At 44.4% G+C, this 19,789-nt stretch overlaps 2 protein-coding genes across 2 annotated transcripts; both read right to left on the minus strand.

Moving 5' to 3' along the window:
- Positions 1–272: 272 nt before the first annotated feature.
- Positions 273–7,188, minus strand: LOC142255711 (uncharacterized). Its single transcript, XM_075327166.1, has 5 exons — positions 7,134–7,188; positions 5,653–5,769; positions 4,584–4,733; positions 2,710–2,853; positions 273–469 (listed from the first exon to the last, which is right to left on the minus strand). The coding sequence occupies exons 1-5, from the start codon at positions 7,186–7,188 to the stop codon at positions 273–275; spliced, it is 663 nt and encodes a 220-aa protein (XP_075183281.1).
- A 208-nt stretch (positions 7,189–7,396) lies between these two features.
- On the minus strand, positions 7,397–15,881 carry LOC142255712 (uncharacterized). The gene is made up of 5 exons (XM_075327167.1): positions 15,839–15,881; positions 12,824–12,940; positions 11,757–11,906; positions 9,863–10,006; positions 7,397–7,593 (listed from the first exon to the last, which is right to left on the minus strand). The coding sequence occupies exons 1-5, from the start codon at positions 15,879–15,881 to the stop codon at positions 7,397–7,399; spliced, it is 651 nt and encodes a 216-aa protein (XP_075183282.1).
- Positions 15,882–19,789: the final 3,908 nt, after the last annotated feature.

Below are 19,789 nucleotides of genomic sequence, written 5' to 3' on the forward strand. Positions count from 1 at the left end.
TCCTCCATTCTTTAAACCTGAGAGGATTATTAATAAAAAGTAAATTGCTAATTTTTTTCTTTTCAAACATTTACTATGGAATTTATAGCATTTAACAAGAAAAGACAAACCCTTTTAACGTTTCAATTTAAAGACAGCAAGCAGAGAGTTAACAAATGGTGCGCAATTAAATCAGTTTGAACTGAAGGAATGATTTATGTGAATGATATAAAATACTATGTCAAAAAGTATGAACATTTTTCAAAAAGTTAACAAAAATTTGGGATCCGTTTTCAAAAATAAAAAATGTAGTTAAAAAGAAATGAAAAAACGAAAAGGATGATGGAGCCAAAACGGAGGTTGGAAGATGCCTCGGAACAGACGTAGTTATACACCGTCATCAGCTGGTTGGTCTTGAACAACTGCTGGTTGATGTCACAGATGCTTCTGGTGGAACAACCTCGAAACGCCAACTCGGATGTTTGAAATACTAAGAAAAGATAATTATCATAGAAAAGTTCATTTTATGCACTTTGGTCATCTCTTGAGGATATAACTATTTGGTTATAAATAATGTCAACTTTGAAAAAAAGCTTTGATTACATTTTCTGTAATTTTTTGTACACAGCTCTCATGCAGAGTTATGCTTCTCTTCATTCCAAACTACTAACAAACAAACAAACTACTAAAAACCACTACCTAACTTATGCTTAGTACGAAACAGAGGAAAGAGGAAATGACTGATGGAACATGTGGGTGTCAAGCTGTACAAAGGGCTAGTAAGACGTAGTACAACGTATTCCCCACTAGATGGCAGCAGAGTAGTAAAGGAGAGACAAAGTCATACTGTAACAAAAAGGCAGCTGAAGTACAGCAGAGTAACTTCAGCAGGCAGTTAACAGGGGAACCACAAGGGGGCAATAGAGTAGTCAAACAATCAGGGTCAAGCCGGGAAAGTCAAGTCACTGTAAAAGGGAGGATCAAAATCAAGTCAGAAAATAGAACCAAGTCGGAAGCAGGGAGTTGAGGCATGCAGAGGGAAATACAAACAACAGACAGGGGCGGGAAGTCAGGGACCGGGACAGAGAGATGAACAGGGGAGGGTTCAAGTCAGGATACAGTAGCAGGGAGGCAGGACACTCACCGGAGCCAGTATACATACTGCAAGGCAGAAATATCACTGGCACTGAACCATAGGTTAAAAGTTAATCTCTGCTGGTCAGCTTGTTAGTCTCCTTTGATCACATGTTGTAGGGGAGCCAGTCATATTTGCTCCTCTCCTATATATGCTGGCTGGACCCTTCCTTTAATACATGCTAAAGCTTATCTATACTGGACTGGTGAGGTGTTGTGACCCAGACTTACTAGTGATTGTTGTACTTTATTGCTTTGAGTGGTTGTGATGTCAACCCTTGTTGTCCTTTGTTGCTGCTCTTGCTTTTCTTCTTAGTCTCTTACTGTTTGTTCTTGTGAGTTTGAAGTGTGTCTGAGTTTTATTTTTTCCCTTTCTGTCTTTATCTGTGTTACCATCTCATTCCTGGCTCTTACTTCTCTGGAGGAGGTGGGAACAGATTAGTTTTGGTCAGGAGAAAAGTAAGGCATGGTACTCTAGCATCTCCACCTTCAGGTGTAATCTGGAGGTTAGGTCGGAGTCACACTTGTGAGTGTCTCTCATGTGACTCACACGAGTCTTGCATCACATCACCCGGCACGGCCTGATTCTCTTCGGACAGGAGTGTCTCAGCTGCATAAAAAATACATGCAGCCAATCCGCTCCTGTCATGAGAGTGTGGGGCCGTGCTGGGGTGATGTGATGCGAGACTTGGTGGGTAGCCAGGTACGGGCAGGAACAGGACTGGAATCAGGTGCAGACAGGCAGGACAGGCTGGTAGGACAGGACTGGAACCAGGTGTCAACAGGCAGGACAGACTGGTAGCAAGGTATTGCCAAGAACAGGACTGAAACCAGGTACCAACAGGAGGGACAGGCTGATAGCCAGCTACAAGCAGGAATGGGACTGCGACCAGGTGCCAACAGGCAGGACAGGCTGGTAGCCAGATATGGGCAGGAACAGGACTGGAATCAGGTGCCAACAGGCAGGATGGGTTGGTAGCCAAGTACAAGCAGGAATGGGACTGGGACCAGGTGCCAACAGGCAGGATGAGCTGGTAGCCAGGTACGGGCAGGACAGGACTGAAACCAGGTGTCAACAGGCAGGACAGGCTGGTAGCCAGGTACAGGTAGAACAGGACTGAAACTAGGTGCTGCCAAAAGGCTGGTAGTCAGGTACAGGCAGGACAGGATTAGATACAGGACAGAATTGAACTAGACAGAACAGGCAGGAACAGGATGGAATGGTACCAGACGGGACAGGTGACCTGACAACTGACTAGACAGAACCAACTGACTAACAGGATCTATGGTGTTGAACAGGCAACTTCCCTAGAGGGAAATTGCCTTTAATATCCAGTGCCTCTCCCTAGCAGTGCTCCCGGAGCTCCTGTGATGTGTGCACAAACTCCAGGAGGGGGAAGGAAAAGAAACGCATGTGAAGGAGCAAGCAAAGACACCTAACAGCGAGGGAGCCGGCCGCAGCGGTGAGTCAGAGCGCGTCCCTGCGGGAGGAGAGAGGCAGGGACGCAGCATTACAGACTTCACTTTTGCACTGCTTTTATTGGTTAGTGGATTTTCTCTCAATATGAAACTTAAAGAAATCTCAATACGTCTTACCCGTGGTAGTTGTAGTGAAATGGATGCACATGCTTTCATTTCCATCACACGACATGGTGTTCTTTGTGTCACATCCGTCACTGTTTATAGACTGGCACATTGTACACACTCTTCCATTTGGCTGAGTACTATTTGTGGACGGCACTACAAACAAAGGCAAGAAAACATTTTCATTTCATTAATTCTACAGTGCTGGCCAAAAGTATTGGCACCCCTGCAGTTCTGTCAGATAATACTCAGTTTCTTAATGAAAATGATTGCAATCACAAATTATTTGGTATTATTATCTTCACTTAATTTGTCTTCAATGAAAAAAAATAAAAAATTGTCATAAAGCCAAATTGGATATAATTCCACACCAAACATAAAAAAGGGGGTGGACAAAAGTTTTGGCACTGTTTGAAAAATCATGTGATGCTTCTCTAATTTGTGTAATAATAGCCCCTGTAACTTACCTGTGGCACCTAACAGGTGTTGGCAATAACTAAATCACACTTGCAGCAGGTGACATGGATTAAAGTTGACTCAGCCTCTGTCCTGTGTCCTTGTGTGCACCACATTGAGCATGGAGAAAAGAAAGAAGACCAAAGAACTGTCTGAGGACTTGAGAATCCACATTGTGAGGAAGCATGAGCAATCTCAAGGCTACAAGTCCATCTCCAAAGACCTGAAAGTTCCTGTGTCTACGGCGCGCAGTGTCATCAAGAAGTGTAAAGCCCATGGCACTGTGGCTAACCTCCCTAGATGTGGAAGGAAAAGAAAAATTGCCAAGAGATTTCAACGCAAGATTGTGCGGATGGTGGATAAAGAACCTCGACTAACATCCAAACAAGTTCAAGCTGCCCTGCAGTCCGAGGGTACAACAGTGTCAACCCGTACTATCCGTCGGCATCTGAATGGAAAGGGACTGTATGGTAGGATACCCAGGAAGACCCCACTTCTTACCCCGAGACATAAAAAAGCCAGGCTGGAGTTTGCCAAAACTTACCTGAGAAAGCCTAAAACGTTTTGGAAGAATGTTCTCTGGTCTGATGAGACAAAAGTAGAGCTTTTTGGGAAAAGCCATCCACATAGAGTTTACAGGAAAAAAAAAAGAGGCCTTCAAAGAAAAGAACACGGTCCCTACAGTCAAACATGGCGGAGGTTCCCTGATGTTTTGGGGTTACTTTGCTGCTTGACCATGTGCATGGCATTATGAAGTCTGAAGACTACCAACATATTTTGCAGCATAATGTAGGGCCCAGTGTGAGAAAGCTGGGTCTCCCTCAGAGGTCATGGGTCTTCCAGCAGGACAATGACCCAAAACACACTTCAAAAAGCACTAGAAAATGGTTTGAGAGAAAGCACTGGAGACTACTAAAGTGGCCAGCAATGCGTCCAGACCTGAACCCCATAGAACACCTGTGGAGAGATCTCACAATGGCAGTTTGGAGAAGGCCCCTTTCAAATCTCAGGGACCTGGAGCAGTTTGCCAAAGAAGAATGGTCTAAAATTCCTGCAGAGCATTGTAAGAAACGCATTGATGGTTACCGGAAGCGGTTGTGCGCAGTTATTTTGGCTAAAGGTTGTGCAACCAAGCATTAGGCTAAGGGTGCCAATACTTTTGTCTGGCCCATTTTTGGAGTTTTGCGTGGAATGATCAATGATTTCATTTTTGTTTCATTCTCTTTTGTGTTTTTTCATTGCAAGCAAAATAAATGAAGATAATACCAAAGAATGTGTGATTGCAATCATTTTCAGGAAGAAACTGAGTATTATCTGACAGAATTGCAGGGGTGCCAATACTTTTGGCCAGCACTTGTATCTATTCCTCTATCTATCGATCTATCTATCCCTCTATCTATCTATCTATCTATCTGTTTATCCATACTTACATTGTGGGTCAGCAGGAGTACACATATCCGTTTCAGAGCAACAGGTGGCAGCCATCTCCATTGTACCTCCTGAAAAACTACTACTTCCAGTTATATTGCACTGATTTTTGGGTGCACATGACCTGAAGAAGTTTCCTGAAGTTGATCCATCTGAAATACAGCAAGCTCAAATGTATTAGTTACCAAAATACATTTCCAGAAAAAATCCAAAACCCTCTACCTTTTGGTTACGGGACCTTACAGTCATCTGGAAAAGGTGAGATGGCCAACACCATCAACGTATAGTCTATGCAGTAACATCCAAATTACAGAACTACTGTATATCCTACTGAGAACTGTTGGGACCTCAAATTAATAACAATGTTTTATTGACACAAAATTTGGGACACCAACAGCAGACTATTAATATGAAAAAGAATGGATACTAATAACCAAGTGGAAGGGCCATAACAAGAAGTAGCAACAAGATGCATAGAAATGCTCCCACGGCCACTATACACACAGGAAAATTAAATCCCACAAAGACTTTCTTATCCCTAACGCTATGACGCGTTTCGCCTCTTCTTCAGGTGAAACATTCTATGTATATTGTTGCTGTTTGTTGTTACACTTGAATTTTAGGAACAAATGTATCCAATTGATTTTTATATAAATCTCCTGCTGTTGGTGCCCCATAATCTAGGTCTTTTACCTTTATGAATTTTGATGGAATTTTTTGAATTTGTATCTTATTTTTAAATTTTTATCTGATTTTTTATTTTGTATCCAATTTATTGAATTTTTATTGGATTTTGAATCTTTATGACCTTTTAATTATTGAGGTAATACTGTTATTAATGTATGATCTGAACGGTCTCCAGTGACTGTGGTGTGTGGATGAAACGTGCGACGCTCGCGGTTTACCTGGCACTGCTTCTCCTGCCATCTAGTGGACAAAGTGAAATATTTCATCATCACCAATTATAAAATTAGAATTAACCATGTTTTTCTTTTTTTTTTTCAGAAATTAGTAGAATTTATTGCATTGTTTGATAAATATTAAGAACTAAACAACTATAATCATACTTACTTATTGTAATTTTAAGGAACATAGATAAGCATTCGTTACTGTCAGGACAAGAAATGCTGCCTCCGGAGCAGTTTGTTACATTCCCATTAAAACAGGATATACATGACATGGAGTAACCTAAGAAGAAAAAGAGTAAATATGTAAAATGAGCACTTTCTGTTATTATACCTACCAGAAAAGGGGCAGCTAAGCTTTATTTTAAAGGGGCAGTCACTACCCCTCCCCTGCCTCTTGGCTTCCTGCAGGCTGGGGGGAAGTGTGCTCCTGAGGATTGAGAGTTGCGGTTGGTAGAATGGCTGAGCCGCGGGCTTGAACTGCCCAATTTCTGTGTCCGCAAGGAGAGATAGTTGACTCTTTAGCATTGAGGTATTTCAGGGGGTTGGAAGCTGGCGGCTGTCACTACCACTCCCCTGCTACCTGGCTTCCTGCAAACTGAGGGAAGTGTGCTACTGAAGATTGAGAATTGTAGTTGGTGATATGGTTGACCCGCTAGCTTGAACTGCCCATTTCCTGTTCACACAAGGAAAGATAACGTTGACTCTTTAGCATTGGGGGATTTCAGGGGGTTGGGAGCTGGCGGCTTTTAAAGGGGCTGACATGACACTATTGCTCCCCTGCCTCCTGGCTTCCTGCAGGCTGGGGGGAAGTGTGCTCCTGAAGATTGAGAGTTGTGGTTGGTAGTATGGCTGAGCCGCGGGCTTGAACTGCCCAATTTCTGTGCCTGCAAGGAGAGATAGTTGACTCTTTAGCATAGGGGGATTTCAGGGGGTTGGGAGCTGGCGGCTTTTAAAGGGGCTGACACTATTGCTCCCCTGCCTACTGGCTTCCTGCAGGCTGGGGGGAAGTGTGCTCCTGAAGATTGAGAGTTGTGGTTGGCAGTATGGCTGAGTTGGGGGCTTGAACAGCTCTCTTTCTGTTCCTGCAAGTAGAAATAGCGTTGACTATTTAACATTGGGCTTTTCGGAGGGTTGGGAGCCGGCAGCCTTTAAAGGGCTGTCACTACCACTCCCCTGCCACCTGGCTTTTTGCGTTCCAGTGGGAAGTGTGCTCTTGAAGATTGAGAGTTGTGGTTGGCGGTATGGCTGAGCTGCGGGCTTCAATTGCCCACTTTCTGTTCCCACAATGAGAAATAGTGTTGACTCTTTAGCATTGAGGTATTTCAGGGGGTTGGAAGCTGGCGGCTGTCACTACCACTCCCCTGCCGCCTGGCTTCCTGCAAACTGAGGGAAGTGTGCTACTGAACATTGAGAATTGTGGTTGGTGATATGGTTGACCCGCTAGCTTGAACTGCCCATTTCCTGTTCACACAAGGAGAGATAACGTTGACTCTTTAGCATTGGGGGATTTCAGGGGGATGGGATCTGGTGGCTTTTAAAAGGGTTGTCACTACCGCTTTCCTGCTGCCTGGCTTGCTGCAGGCTGGGGGAAGTGTTCTTCTAAAGATTGAGAGTTGTTGTTGACGGTATGGCTGAGCTGCGAACTTGAACTGCCCACTTTCTGTTCCCACAAGTTGAGATAGCGTTGACTCTTCAGCATTGGGGTATTTTAGAGAGTTGGGAGCTGGTGGCTTTTAAAAGGGCTATCACTACCACTCTCCTGTCTCCTGGCTTCCTGCAGGCTGGGTGGAAGTGTTCTGCTGTAGATTGAGAGTTCTGATGGTGGTATGGCTGAGCCGCGGGCTTCAATTGCCCACTTTCTTTTCACACAAGGACAGATAGTGTTGACTCTTTAGCATTGGGGTATTTCAGGGAGTTGGAAGCTGGCGGCTGTCACTACCATTCCTCTGCCGCCTGGCTTCCTGCAAACTGGGGGAAGTGTTCTCCTGAAGATTGACAATTGAGGTTGGCGGTATGGTTGACCCTCTAGCTTGAATTGGCCATTTTCTGTTCACGCAAGGAGAGATAGCGTTGACTCTTAAGCATTGAGGGATTTCGGAATGAGCTAGAAAGTAAACAGTAACCATCTTACTTTTCGGGACCTAGACCACCAGAGATGCAAAAATGCATTGTTAACCCTTCCAATGCCCTCCTGGACCATCATAAAAGCAGGTTCTTGTATATGTATGTATACTTAATCAATGACACCAGAGTCTATGTAATATAATGTGAACCGACATCCACCTCTGAATAACTGCATAGTCAGAGAGACACAAGGAAACTAAGCATGTACCACATCCAATATACTGAATTTTAGTATAGATATAGAAGTGGGGTTTTTTTGTGTAGTATTGCATATTCTACTGAACGTAAACATGGTGCATATGAGCAGAGAAAGGGTTAAAAATATGTGCTTCACACCCAAATGAACAAGGGTTAAACAAATACATGGTGCTCATCGAACAGACAAAGGGTTAAAAAAATACATAGTGCCCATCACGGGCGGACATAGAAGATGCCCTTGGGCCCCTGGGCACTTTGCAACCCAGTAGCTCATCATAATGCACAATTCCTCCTGCTTGGGTGGTAGAAGGCGCTCACAAATGATGCCCATCCAACACCAATTGGCTCAAAACTACAAAGTGTTACTTTAAAGGTCAATAGGGGCTGAAAAATACAAGGTGCCCATCCTGGAAAGCAGGAACCCAAAAATACTAGGTATTCGACCTAGACAATGGGGGCTCAAAAATGCATAATGCCCATTTGACACAAAACAGTCTGAAAAATGCATGGTGACCATTAAAGATAACAAGGGCAGAAAAATACAAGGTGCTGATCCAACACAATGGAGTTCTGCTTTGGAAACTGGGCGTTCTACATATAAGAGGCTTAAAGGTAAATAGTAACAAATGGGCTCAAAATATTTGGTGCCCTTTCCTCCCATTGGCAGATAAGATCCACATTTATATTATATTTACAAACATTTGATTAAATAGAAACAACATATTTCATGTCCCGTCCTATGAATATTTATAAAAAAAATGAAAAAATAAATTAAAAAAAGTTCCCATCTGCCCTCATCGACATCAACTGTCCGATCTATGACATGGATAAGAAGAAGCTTCTCGGTGAAGACTTACCTTCCATTACAAGAGAGAAGAAAGACAAAATAACCAAAAACATTGTGCCGGATACGGAGAGGCTCGGAGCTGGGAATGGTCGCTGCGGAGATGTGTTTTTAGACTCTTTCTTAAGGTGTGGAGGACACTGACGACTCTGACATTGACATCACACATGAGTAACGACACCAGAAATGTTTCTCAAGGGTGTGACCATGAAGAACCAAAGTAAAGCTCTTGGACTACACATAATCAGCTGCACACAATACAAAAATCAGTCATCAATCAAGGTTTGCTTGTCTTCAACCCAAAACACTAAGCATCTGTACCGCCCCACGCTCGGCGGTAGCCGAGCCGTTTGGATCCGGACTCGCCGTGTGGTGGCTTGAGCGTCTCCGGACCTGGGGGCCCCGTGGTCCACTTCGATCTGAAGGGGGACTGGCGCTTTAAGGGGATGTAGGTGTACGGCCGGAGCCGTGTTTTAAGTTCGTGATGCCACCCACGGGTTGTGGTGAAGGTGGGCACCGCCGCTGCGGTTACTGGGCACCCGGGGGACATGTTGCACAGCAAGATTTTAACCCCTCTGTGGGTAGGGATGGTGGCCCCGGGACCCGTTGGGTGCTGTGTGATGGGCGGTGCCGGAGGGCACTGTTGTACTCACGATTAGTAACACACACAAGTCTCTGGTAAACCAAGATGATGGTGGTCGGTGCGACTGGTCCCCCACCCGGCTGGTGGTCTCTGCCTTTCTCCTGCACCGTGTTGTGTCTTTGTGGACTACCTGCGCTTCAGCGCCGGTAGCCCACTCCCCGGCTTTGAGGATGTCAGGAGAGCCCGTTGCCCGTAGATTCTGGCCCGTGGGATCTCTCTGCCTGTGCAGTGGCTTTCTATCCCCCTCGTTGGGCTGTTGTCTTCAGTCGGGACTAGGGTGGGAAAGGACCCAAAGTCCTAGCCTCAATTAGTTAATTAGCTAGTCCCCAGTAGCTTCCAGACCCAGCTTCAGGGTCTGAGTATCCCCCTTTGTGCTCCGGTTTCCGGGTCGGTTCCCCGGGTCAGTAACAGCGAGGGAGCCGGCCGCAGCGGTGAGTCAGAGCGCGTCCCTGCGGGAGGAGAGAGGCAGGGACGCAGCATTACAGACTTCACTTTTGCACTGCTTTTATTGGTTAGTGGATTTTCTCTAAATATGAAACTTAAAGAAATCTCAATACGTCTTACCCGTGGTAGTTGTAGTGAAATGGATGCACATGCTTTCATTTCCATAACACGACATGGTGTTCTTTGTGTCACATCCGTCACTGTTTATAGACTGGCACATTGTACACACTCTTCCATTTGGCTGAGTACTATTTGTGGACGGCACTACAAACAAAGGCAAGAAAACATTTTCATTTCATTAATTCTACAGTGCTGGCCAAAAGTATTGGCACCCCTGCAGTTCTGTCAGATAATACTCAGTTTCTTAATGAAAATGATTGCAATCACAAATTATTTGGTATTATTATCTTCACTTAATTTGTCTTCAATGAAAAAAAATAAAAAATTGTCATAAAGCCAAATTGGATATAATTCCACACCAAACATAAAAAAGGGGGTGGACAAAAGTTTTGGCACTGTTTGAAAAATCATGTGATGCTTCTCTAATTTGTGTAATAACAGCCCCTGTAACTTACCTGTGGCACCTAACAGGTGTTGGCAATAACTAAATCACACTTGCAGCAGGTGACATGGATTAAAGTTGACTCAGCCTCTGTCCTGTGTCCTTGTGTGCACCACATTGAGCATGGAGAAAAGAAAGAAGACCAAAGAACTGTCTGAGGACTTGAGAATCCACATTGTGAGGAAGCATGAGCAATCTCAAGGCTACAAGTCCATCTCCAAAGACCTGAAAGTTCCTGTGTCTACGGCGCGCAGTGTCATCAAGAAGTGTAAAGCCCATGGCACTGTGGCTAACCTCCCTAGATGTGGAAGGAAAAGAAAAATTGCCAAGAGATTTCAACGCAAGATTGTGCGGATGGTGGATAAAGAACCTCGACTAACATCCAAACAAGTTCAAGCTGCCCTGCAGTCCGAGGGTACAACAGTGTCAACCCGTACTATCCACCGGCGTCTGAATGAAAAGGGACTGTATGGTAGGATACCCAGGAAGACCCCACTTCTTACCCCGAGACATAAAAAAGCCAGGCTGGAGTTTGCCAAAACTTACCTGAGAAAGCCTAAAACGTTTTGGAAGAATGTTCTCTGGTCTGATGAGACAAAAGTAGAGCTTTTTGGGAAAAGCCATCCACATAGAGTTTACAGGAAAAAAAAAAGAGGCCTTCAAAGAAAAGAACACGGTCCCTACAGTCAAACATGGCGGAGGTTCCCTGATGTTTTGGGGTTACTTTGCTGCCTCTGGCACTTGACTGCTTGACCATGTGCATTGCATTATGAAGTCTGAAGACTACCAACATATTTTGCAGCATAATGTAGGGCCCAGTGTGAGAAAGCTGGGTCTCCCTCAGAGGTCATGGGTCTTCCAGCAGGACTATGACCCAAAACACACTTCAAAAAGCACTAGAAAATGGTTTGATAGAAAGCACTGGAGACTACTAAAGTGGCCAGCAATGAGTCCAGACCTGAACCCCATAGAACACCTGTGGAGAGATCTCACAATGGCAGTTTGGAGAAGGCCCCTTTCAAATCTCAGGGAAATGGAGCAGTTTGCCAAAGAAGAATGGTCTAAAATTCCTGCAGAGCATTGTAAGAAACGCATTGATGGTTACCGGAAGCGGTTGTGCGCAGTTATTTTGGCTAAAGGTTGTGCAACCAAGCATTAGGCTAAGGGTGCCAATACTTTTGTCTGGCCCATTTTTGGAGTTTTGCGTGGAATGATCAATGATTTCATTTTTGTTTCATTCTCTTTTGTGTTTTTTGATTGCAAGCAAAATAAATGAAGATAATAATAACAAAGAATTTGTGATTGCAATCATTTTCAAGAAGAAACTGAGTATTATCTGGCAGAATTGCAGGGGTGCCGATACTTTTGGCCAGCACTTGTATCTATTCCTTTATCTATCGATCTATCTATCCCTCTATCTATCTATCTATCTATCTGTCTATCCATACTTACATTGTGGGTCAGCAGGAGTACACATATCCGTTTCAGAGCAACAGGTGGCAGCCATCTCCATTGTACCTCCTGAAAAACTACTACTTTCAGTTATATTGCACTGATTTTTGGGTGCACATGACCTGAAGAAGTTTCCTGAAGTTGATCCATCTGAAATACAGCAAGCTCAAATGTATTAGTTACCAAAATACATTTCCAGAAAAAATCCAAAACCCTCTACCTTTTGGTTACGGGACCTTACAGTCATCTGGAAAAGGTGAGATGGCCAACACCATCAACGTATAGTCTATGCAGTAACATCCAAATTACAGAACTACTGTATATCCTACTGAGAACTGTTGGGACCTCAAATTTATAACAATGTTTTATTGACACAAAATTTGGGACACCAACAGCAGACTATTAATATGAAAAAGAATGGATACTAATAACCAAGTGGAAGGGCCATAACAAGAAGTAGCAACAAGATGCATAGAAATGCTCCCACGGCCACTATACACACAGGAAAATTAAATCCCACAAAGACTTTCTTATCCCTAATGCTATGAGGCGTTTCGCCTCTTCTTCAGGTGTCACATTCTATGTATATTGTTGCTGTTTGTTGTTACACTTAAATTTTAGGAACAAATGTATCCAATTGATTTTTATATAAATCTCCTGCTGTTGATGCCCCATAATCTAGGTCTTTTACCTTTATGAATTTTGATGGAATTTTTTGAATTTGTATCTTATTTTTGAATTTTTATCTGATTTTTTATTTTGTATCCAATTTATTGAATTTTTATTGGATTTTGAATCTTTATGACCTTTTAATTATTGAGGTAATACTGTTATTAATGTATGATCTGAACGGTCTCCAGTGACTGTGGTGTGTGGATGAAACGTGCGACGCTCGCGGTTTACCTGGCACTGCTTCTCCTGCCATCTAGTGGACAAAGTGAAATATTTCATCATCACCAATTATAAAATTAGAATTAACCATGTTTTTCTTTTTTTTTCAGAAATTAGTAGAATTTATTGCATTGTTTGATAAATATTAAGAACTAAACAACTATAATCATACTTACTTATTGTAATTTTAAGGAACATAGATAAGCATTCGTTATTTTCAGGACAAGAAATGCTGCCTCCGGAGCAGTTTGTTACATTCCCATTAAAACAGGATATACATGACATGGAGTAACCTAAGAAGAAAAAGAGTAAATATGTAAAATGAGCACTTTCTGTTATTATACCTACCAGAAAAGGGGCAGCTAAGCTTTATTTTAAAGGGGCAGTCACTACCCCTCCCCTGCCTCTTGGCTTCCTGCAGGCTGGGGGGAAGTGTGCTCCTGAGGATTGAGAGTTGCGGTTGGTAGAATGGCTGAGCCGCGGGCTTGAACTGCCCAATTTCTGTGTCCGCAAGGAGAGATAGTTGACTCTTTAGCATTGAGGTATTTCAGGGGGTTGGAAGCTGGCGGCTGTCACTACCACTCCCCTGCTACCTGGCTTCCTGCAAACTGAGGGAAGTGTGCTACTGAAGATTGAGAATTGTAGTTGGTGATATGGTTGACCCGCTAGCTTGAACTGCCCATTTCCTGTTCACACAAGGAAAGATAACGTTGACTCTTTAGCATTGGGGGATTTCAGGGGGTTGGGAGCTGGCGGCTTTTAAAGGGGCTGACATGACACTATTGCTCCCCTGCCTCCTGGCTTCCTGCAGGCTGGGGGGAAGTGTGCTCCTGAAGATTGAGAGTTGTGGTTGGTAGTATGGCTGAGCCGCGGGCTTGAACTGCCCAATTTCTGTGCCCGCAAGGAGAGATAGTTGACTCTTTAGCATAGGATTATTTCAGGGGGTTGGGAGCTGGCGGCTTTTAAAGGGGCTGACACTATTGCTCCCCTGCCTACTGGCTTCCTGCAGGCTGGGGGGAAGTGTGCTCCTGAAGATTGAGAGTTGTGGTTGGCAGTATGGCTGAGTTGGGGGCTTGAACAGCTCTCTTTCTGTTCCTGCAAGTAGAAATAGCGTTGACTATTTAACATTGGGCTTTTCAGAGGGTTGGGAGCCGGCAGCCTTTAAAGGGCTGTCACTACCACTCCCCTGCCACCTGGCTTTTTGCGTTCCAGTGGGAAGTGTGCTCTTGAAGATTGAGAGTTGTGGTTGGCGGTATGGCTGAGCTGCGGGCTTCAATTGCCCACTTTCTGTTCCCACAATGAGAAATAGTGTTGACTCTTTAGCATTGAGGTATTTCAGGGGGTTGGAAGCTGGCGGCTGTCACTACCACTCCCCTGCCGCCTGGCTTCCTGCAAACTGAGGGAAGTGTGCTACTGAACATTGAGAATTGTGGTTGGTGATATGGTTGACCCGCTAGCTTGAACTGCCCATTTCCTGTTCACACAAGGAGAGATAACGTTGACTCTTTAGCATTGGGGGATTTCAGGGGGATGGGATCTGGTGGCTTTTAAAAGGGTTGTCACTACCGCTTTCCTGCTGCCTGGCTTGCTGCAGGCTGGGGGAAGTGTTCTTCTAAAGATTGAGAGTTGTTGTTGACGGTATGGCTGAGCTGCGAACTTGAACTGCCCACTTTCTGTTCCCGCAAGTTGAGATAGCGTTGACTCTTCAGCATTGGGGTATTTTAGAGAGTTGGGAGCTGGTGGCTTTTAAAAGGGCTGTCACTACCACTCTCCTGTCTCCTGGCTTCCTGCAGGCTGGGTGGAAGTGTTCTGCTGTAGATTGAGAGTTCTGATGGTGGTATGGCTGAGCCGCGGGCTTCAATTGCCCACTTTCTTTTCACACAAGGACAGATAGTGTTGACTCTTTAGCATTGGGGTATTTCAGGGAGTTGGAAGCTGGCGGCTGTCACTACCATTCCTCTGCCGCCTGGCTTCCTGCAAACTGGGGGAAGTGTTCTCCTGAAGATTGACAATTGAGGTTGGCGGTATGGTTGACCCTCTAGCTTGAATTGGCCATTTTCTGTTCACGCAAGGAGAGATAGCGTTGACTCTTAAGCATTGAGGGATTTCGGAATGAGCTAGAAAGTAAACAGTAACCATCTTACTTTTCGGGACCTGGACCACCAGAGATGCAAAAATGAAATGTTAACCCTTCCAATGCCCTCCTGGACCATCATAAAAGCAGGTTCTTGTAGATGTATGTATACTTAATCAATGACACCAGAGTCTATGTAATATAATGTGAACCGACATCCACCTCTGAATAACTGCATAGTCAGAGAGACACAAGGAAACTAAGCATGTACCACATCCAATATACTGAATTTTAGTATAGACATAGAAGTGGGGTTTTTTTGTGTAGTATTGCATATTCTACTGAACGTAAACATGGTGCATATGAGCAGAGAAAGGGTTAAAAATATGTGCTTCACACCCAAATGAACAAGGGTTAAACAAATACATGGTGCTCATCGAACAGACAAAGGGTTAAAAAAATACATAGTGCCCATCACGGGCGGACATAGAAGATGCCCTTGGGCCCCTGGGCACTTTGTAACCCAGTAGCTCATCATAATGCACAATTCCTCTTGCTTGGGTGGTAGAAGGCGCTCACAAATGATGCCCATCCAACACCAATTGGCTTAAAACTACAAAGTGTTATTTTTAGGTCAATAGGGGCTGAAAAATACAAGGTGCCCATCCTGGAAAGCAGGAACCCAAAAATACTAGGTATTCGACCTAGACAATGGGGGCTCAAAAATGCATAATGCCCATTTGACACAAAACAGTCTGAAAAATGCATGGTGACCATTAAAGATAACAAGGGCAGAAAAATACAAGGTGCTGATCCAACACAATGGAGTTCTGCTTTGGAAACTGGGCGTTCTACATATAAGAGGCTTAAAGGTAAATAGTAACAAATGGGCTCAAAATATTTGGTGCCCTTTCCTCCCATTGGCAGATAAGATCCACATTTATATTATATTTACAAACATTTGATTAAATAGAAACAACATATTTCATGTCCCGTCCTATGAATATTTATTAAAAAAATGAAAAAATAAATTAAAAAAAGTTCCCATCTGCCCTCATCGACATCAACTGTCCGATCAATGACATGGATAAGAAGAAGCTTCTCGGTGAAGACTTACCTTCCATTACAAGAGAGAAGAAAGACAAAATAACCAAAAACATTGTGCCGGAGACGGAGAGGCTCGGAGCTGGGAATGGTCGCTGCAGAGATGTGTTTTTAGACTCTTTCTTAAGGTGTGGAGGACACTGACGACTCTGACATTGACATCACACATGAGTAACGACACCAGAAATGTTTCTCAAGGGTGTGACCATGAAGAACCAAAGTAAAGCTCTTGGACTACACATAATCAGCTGCACACAATACAAAAATCTGTCATCAATCAAGGTTTGCTTGTCTTCAACCCAAAACACTAAGCATCTGTACCGCCCCACGCTTGGCGATAGCCGAGCCGTTTGGATCCGGACTCGCCGTGTGGTGGCTTGAGCGTCTCCGGAACTGGGGGCCCCGTGGTCCACTTCGATCTGAAGGGGGACTGGCGCTTTAAGGGGATGTAGGTGTACGGCTGGAGCCGTGTTTTAAGTTCGTGATGCCACCCACGGGTTGTGGTGAAGGTGGGCACCGCCGCTGCGGTTACTGGGCACCCGGGGGACATGTTGCACAGCAAGATTTTAACCCCTCTGTGGGTAGGGATGGTAGCCCCGGGACCCGTTGGGTGCTGTGTGATGGGCGGTGCCGGAGGGCACTGTTGTACTCACGATTAGTAACATACACAAATATCTGGTAAACCAAGATGATGGTGGTCGGTGCGTCTGGTCCCCCACCCGGCTGGTGGTCTCTGCCTTTCTCCTGCACCGTGTTGTGTGTTTGTGGACTATCTGCGCTTCAGCATCGGTAGCCCACTCCCCGGCTTTTTGGATGTCAGGAGAGCCCGTTGCCCGTAGACGCTGGCCCGTGGGATCTCTCTGCCTGTGCAGTGGCTTTCTATCCCCCTCGTTGGGCTGTTGTCTTCAGTCGGGACTAGGGTGGGAAAGGACCCAAAGTCCTAGCCTCAATTAGTTAATTAGCTAGTCCCCAGTAGCTTCCAGACCCAGCTTCAGGGTCTGAGTATCCCCCTTTGTGCTCCAGTTTCCGGGTCGGTTCCCCGGGTCAGTAACGGCAGGCCACTACTCTGTCCCGGTCCACCACGGTTCCACAGAGCCGTCTTCCCGGCTTCTGCAGGCTGAGGCCACCGTATGCCTCCTAGCCAAAGGTGCCCGTGCTCCAACCCAGACACCTGACAGACTGCTGCAGACCTGGGCACAGGTCTGCTTCCCCTTTCCTTCACTCCTCAAACTGATCTGTCTCTGAACTGTGTGTTTTCCTGCCTCAGGACCTGTGAACTCGTCAGTGGGCATGGCCAACCACCTGGCTCCACCCCCTGGTGTGAACATCAAACCCTGAGGGAGGTGACTAGGGTTTAATGTGGTTTGCTGGTGTTACCTAGTGAGTGGCTGGTGTTATGCGGGGCGCTATCTGTAACTACCTGGCTAGTCCAGGGCATCACATATCCATAGATGGACTTTATTTTTTACTAAAAAAAATAGCTGGTTTGATAAATTTTAGACAATTTTCCATCACTTTGGATTATGGGAAACATGGCTGCAGACTGTCGAGGTCATGTTTCCCGTAATCCAAAGTGATTGAAAATTGTCCAAAAATTATCCAATGAAATATTTTTTAACTTCCCATTATGAGTTCAAATTTCAATGGTGGGCTACCAATACCATTGAATTGTGGGAGCTTTCAGCACTGAGAGGATGATCCTAAAGTAGCTTGGTGGCGCCCAAGCATCACCTCAAAAACAGTTTCTCTTTGAAGTAGTTGTCTGGGCCTATCGTTAGGATGGGTCAACAGTGTCCGGATCAACCACCTACAATGCCAGGTATAATTATATGGGGTTTTCTTGTCTAGCAGGGGGCCTTTAAGCACCTCTTAGGCACAAGGACCAACAGCACTTTTTCCATCTGCACCCATGGGGGCTATCCTAAGAGGTATATTCATATTTTCGATATATTAATTGTACTTATTAGAGTTTCCATCCAGATTCTAAAATATAAGGGTGTATTAAAATAAAGAGGATGAGTCATGGGGTGAATTTACAACTGGCCAGTCTTAACCAGATGTCGGCCAAAGTGTGGTACTCGAGGAGGTGGCAGGAGTTTCCCCTTCTCTGTCAGATGCAGAACATCCATTTATTACAAAGGAAGGCATTGATTTATGCAGCTAGTGTGCAATAATACATCTGTCCTATAGAGGTCTCTCTCTCTCTCTCCAGTACAGACCAAAGGTTTGGACACACCCTCTCATTCAAAGAGTTTTCTTTATTTTCATGAGTCTGAAAATTGTAGATTCAAATTGAAGGCATCAAAACTATGAATTAAAACATGTGGAATGAAATACTTAACAAAAAAGTGTGAAAGAACTGAAAATATGTCTTATATTCTAGGCTCTTCAAAGTAGCCACCTTTTGCTGTGATTAGTGCTTTGCACACTCTTGGCATTCTCTTGATGAGCTTCAAGAGGTAGTCACCGGAAATGGTCTTCCAACAGTCTTGAAGGAGTTCCCAGAGATGCTTAGCACTTGTTGGCCCTTTTGCCTTCACTCTGCGGTCCAGCTCACCCCAAACCATCTCGATTGGGTTCAGGTCTGGTAACTGTGGAGGCCAGGTCATCTGGCGTAGCACCCCATCACTCTCCTTCTTAGTCAAATAGACCTTACACAGCCAGGAGGTGTGTTTGGAGTCATTGTCCTGTTGAAAAATAAATGATGGTCCAACTAAACGCAAACCAGATGGAATAGCACGCCGCTGCAAGATGCTGTGGTAGCATGCTGGTTCTGTATGCCTTCAATTTTGAATAAATCCCCAACAGTGTAACCAGCAAAGCACCCCCACACCATCACACCTCCTCCTCCATGCTTCACGGTGGGAACCAGGTATTTAGAGTCCATCCGTTCACCTTTTCTGCGTCGCACAAAGACACAGTGGTTGAATCCAAAGATTTCAAATTTGGACTCATCAGACCAAAGCACAGATTTCCACTGGTCTAATGTCCATTCCTTGTGTTCTTTAGCCCAAACAAGTCTCTTCTGCTTGTTGCCTGTCCTTAGCAATAGATTCCTAGCAGCTATTTTACCATGAAGGCCTGGTGCCCAAAGTCTCCTCTTAACAGTTGTTCTAGAGATGTGTCTGCTGCTAGAACTCTGTGTGGCATTGACCTGGTCTCTAATCTGAGCTGTTGTTAACCTGCGATTTCTGAAGCTGGTGATTCGGATAAACTTATCCTCTGCAGCAGAGGTGACTTTTGGTCTTCCTTTCCTGGGGCGGACCACATGTGAGCCAGTTTCTTTGTAGCGTTTGATGGTTTTTGCCACTGCACTTGGGGACACTTTCAAAGTTTTCCCAATTTTTCGGACTGACCTTCATTTCTTAAAGTAATGATGGACACTCGTTTTTCTTAGCTGCTTTTTTCTTGCTATAATACAAATTCTAACAGTCTATTCAGTAGGACTATCAGCTGTGTATCCACCAGACTTCTGCACAACTGATGGTCCCAACCCTATTAATAAGGCAAGAAATCCCACTTATTAACCTGACCGGGCACACCTGTGAAGTGAAGACCATTTCCGGTGACTACCTCTTGAAGCTCATAAAGAGAATGCCAAGAGTGTGCAAAGCAGTAATCAAAGCAAAAGGAGGCTACTTTGAAGAACCTAGAATATAAGACATATTTTCAGTTGTTTCACACTTTTCTGTTAAGTTTTTCATTGTGTTAATGTTGTGTGTTGTTGTGTTAATTCATAGTTTTGATGCCTGCAATGTGAATCTTCAATTTTCAGAGCCATGAAAATAAAGAAAACTCTTTGAATGAGAAGGTGTGTCCAAACTTTTGGTCTGTACTATATATATATATATATATATATATATATATATACATATAGATAGATAGATAGCTAGATACACAGTGACCTCTACAGGACAGATGTAGTAATGCACACCAGCTACATAAATCAATGCCTTCCCTTGAA

The sequence above is a fragment of the Anomaloglossus baeobatrachus genome, chromosome 11, assembly GCF_048569485.1.
Source record: "Anomaloglossus baeobatrachus isolate aAnoBae1 chromosome 11, aAnoBae1.hap1, whole genome shotgun sequence".
NCBI classification, from domain to species: domain Eukaryota; kingdom Metazoa; phylum Chordata; class Amphibia; order Anura; family Aromobatidae; genus Anomaloglossus; species Anomaloglossus baeobatrachus.

Coding starts and splice junctions, on each gene's coding strand:
- LOC142255711 (XM_075327166.1), bottom strand. CDS start 7,188: ATGCTGAAGAGTCAACGCTATCTCAACTTGTGGGAACAGAAAGTGGGC. Junction 2,854..4,583: donor TACTCCTGCTGACCCACAAT/GTAAGTATGGAT, acceptor CTTTGTTTGTAG/TGCCGTCCACAAATAGTACT. Junction 470..2,709: donor TTTCACTACAACTACCACGG/GTAAGACGTATT, acceptor ATCTTTTCTTAG/TATTTCAAACATCCGAGTTG.
- LOC142255712 (XM_075327167.1), bottom strand. CDS start 15,881: ATGTTTTTGGTTATTTTGTCTTTCTTCTCTCTTGTAATGGAAG. Junction 12,941..15,838: donor CTTCTCTCTTGTAATGGAAG/GTAAGTCTTCAC, acceptor TTTTCTTCTTAG/GTTACTCCATGTCATGTATA. Junction 11,907..12,823: donor GTTCCTTAAAATTACAATAA/GTAAGTATGATT, acceptor GCTGTATTTCAG/ATGGATCAACTTCAGGAAAC.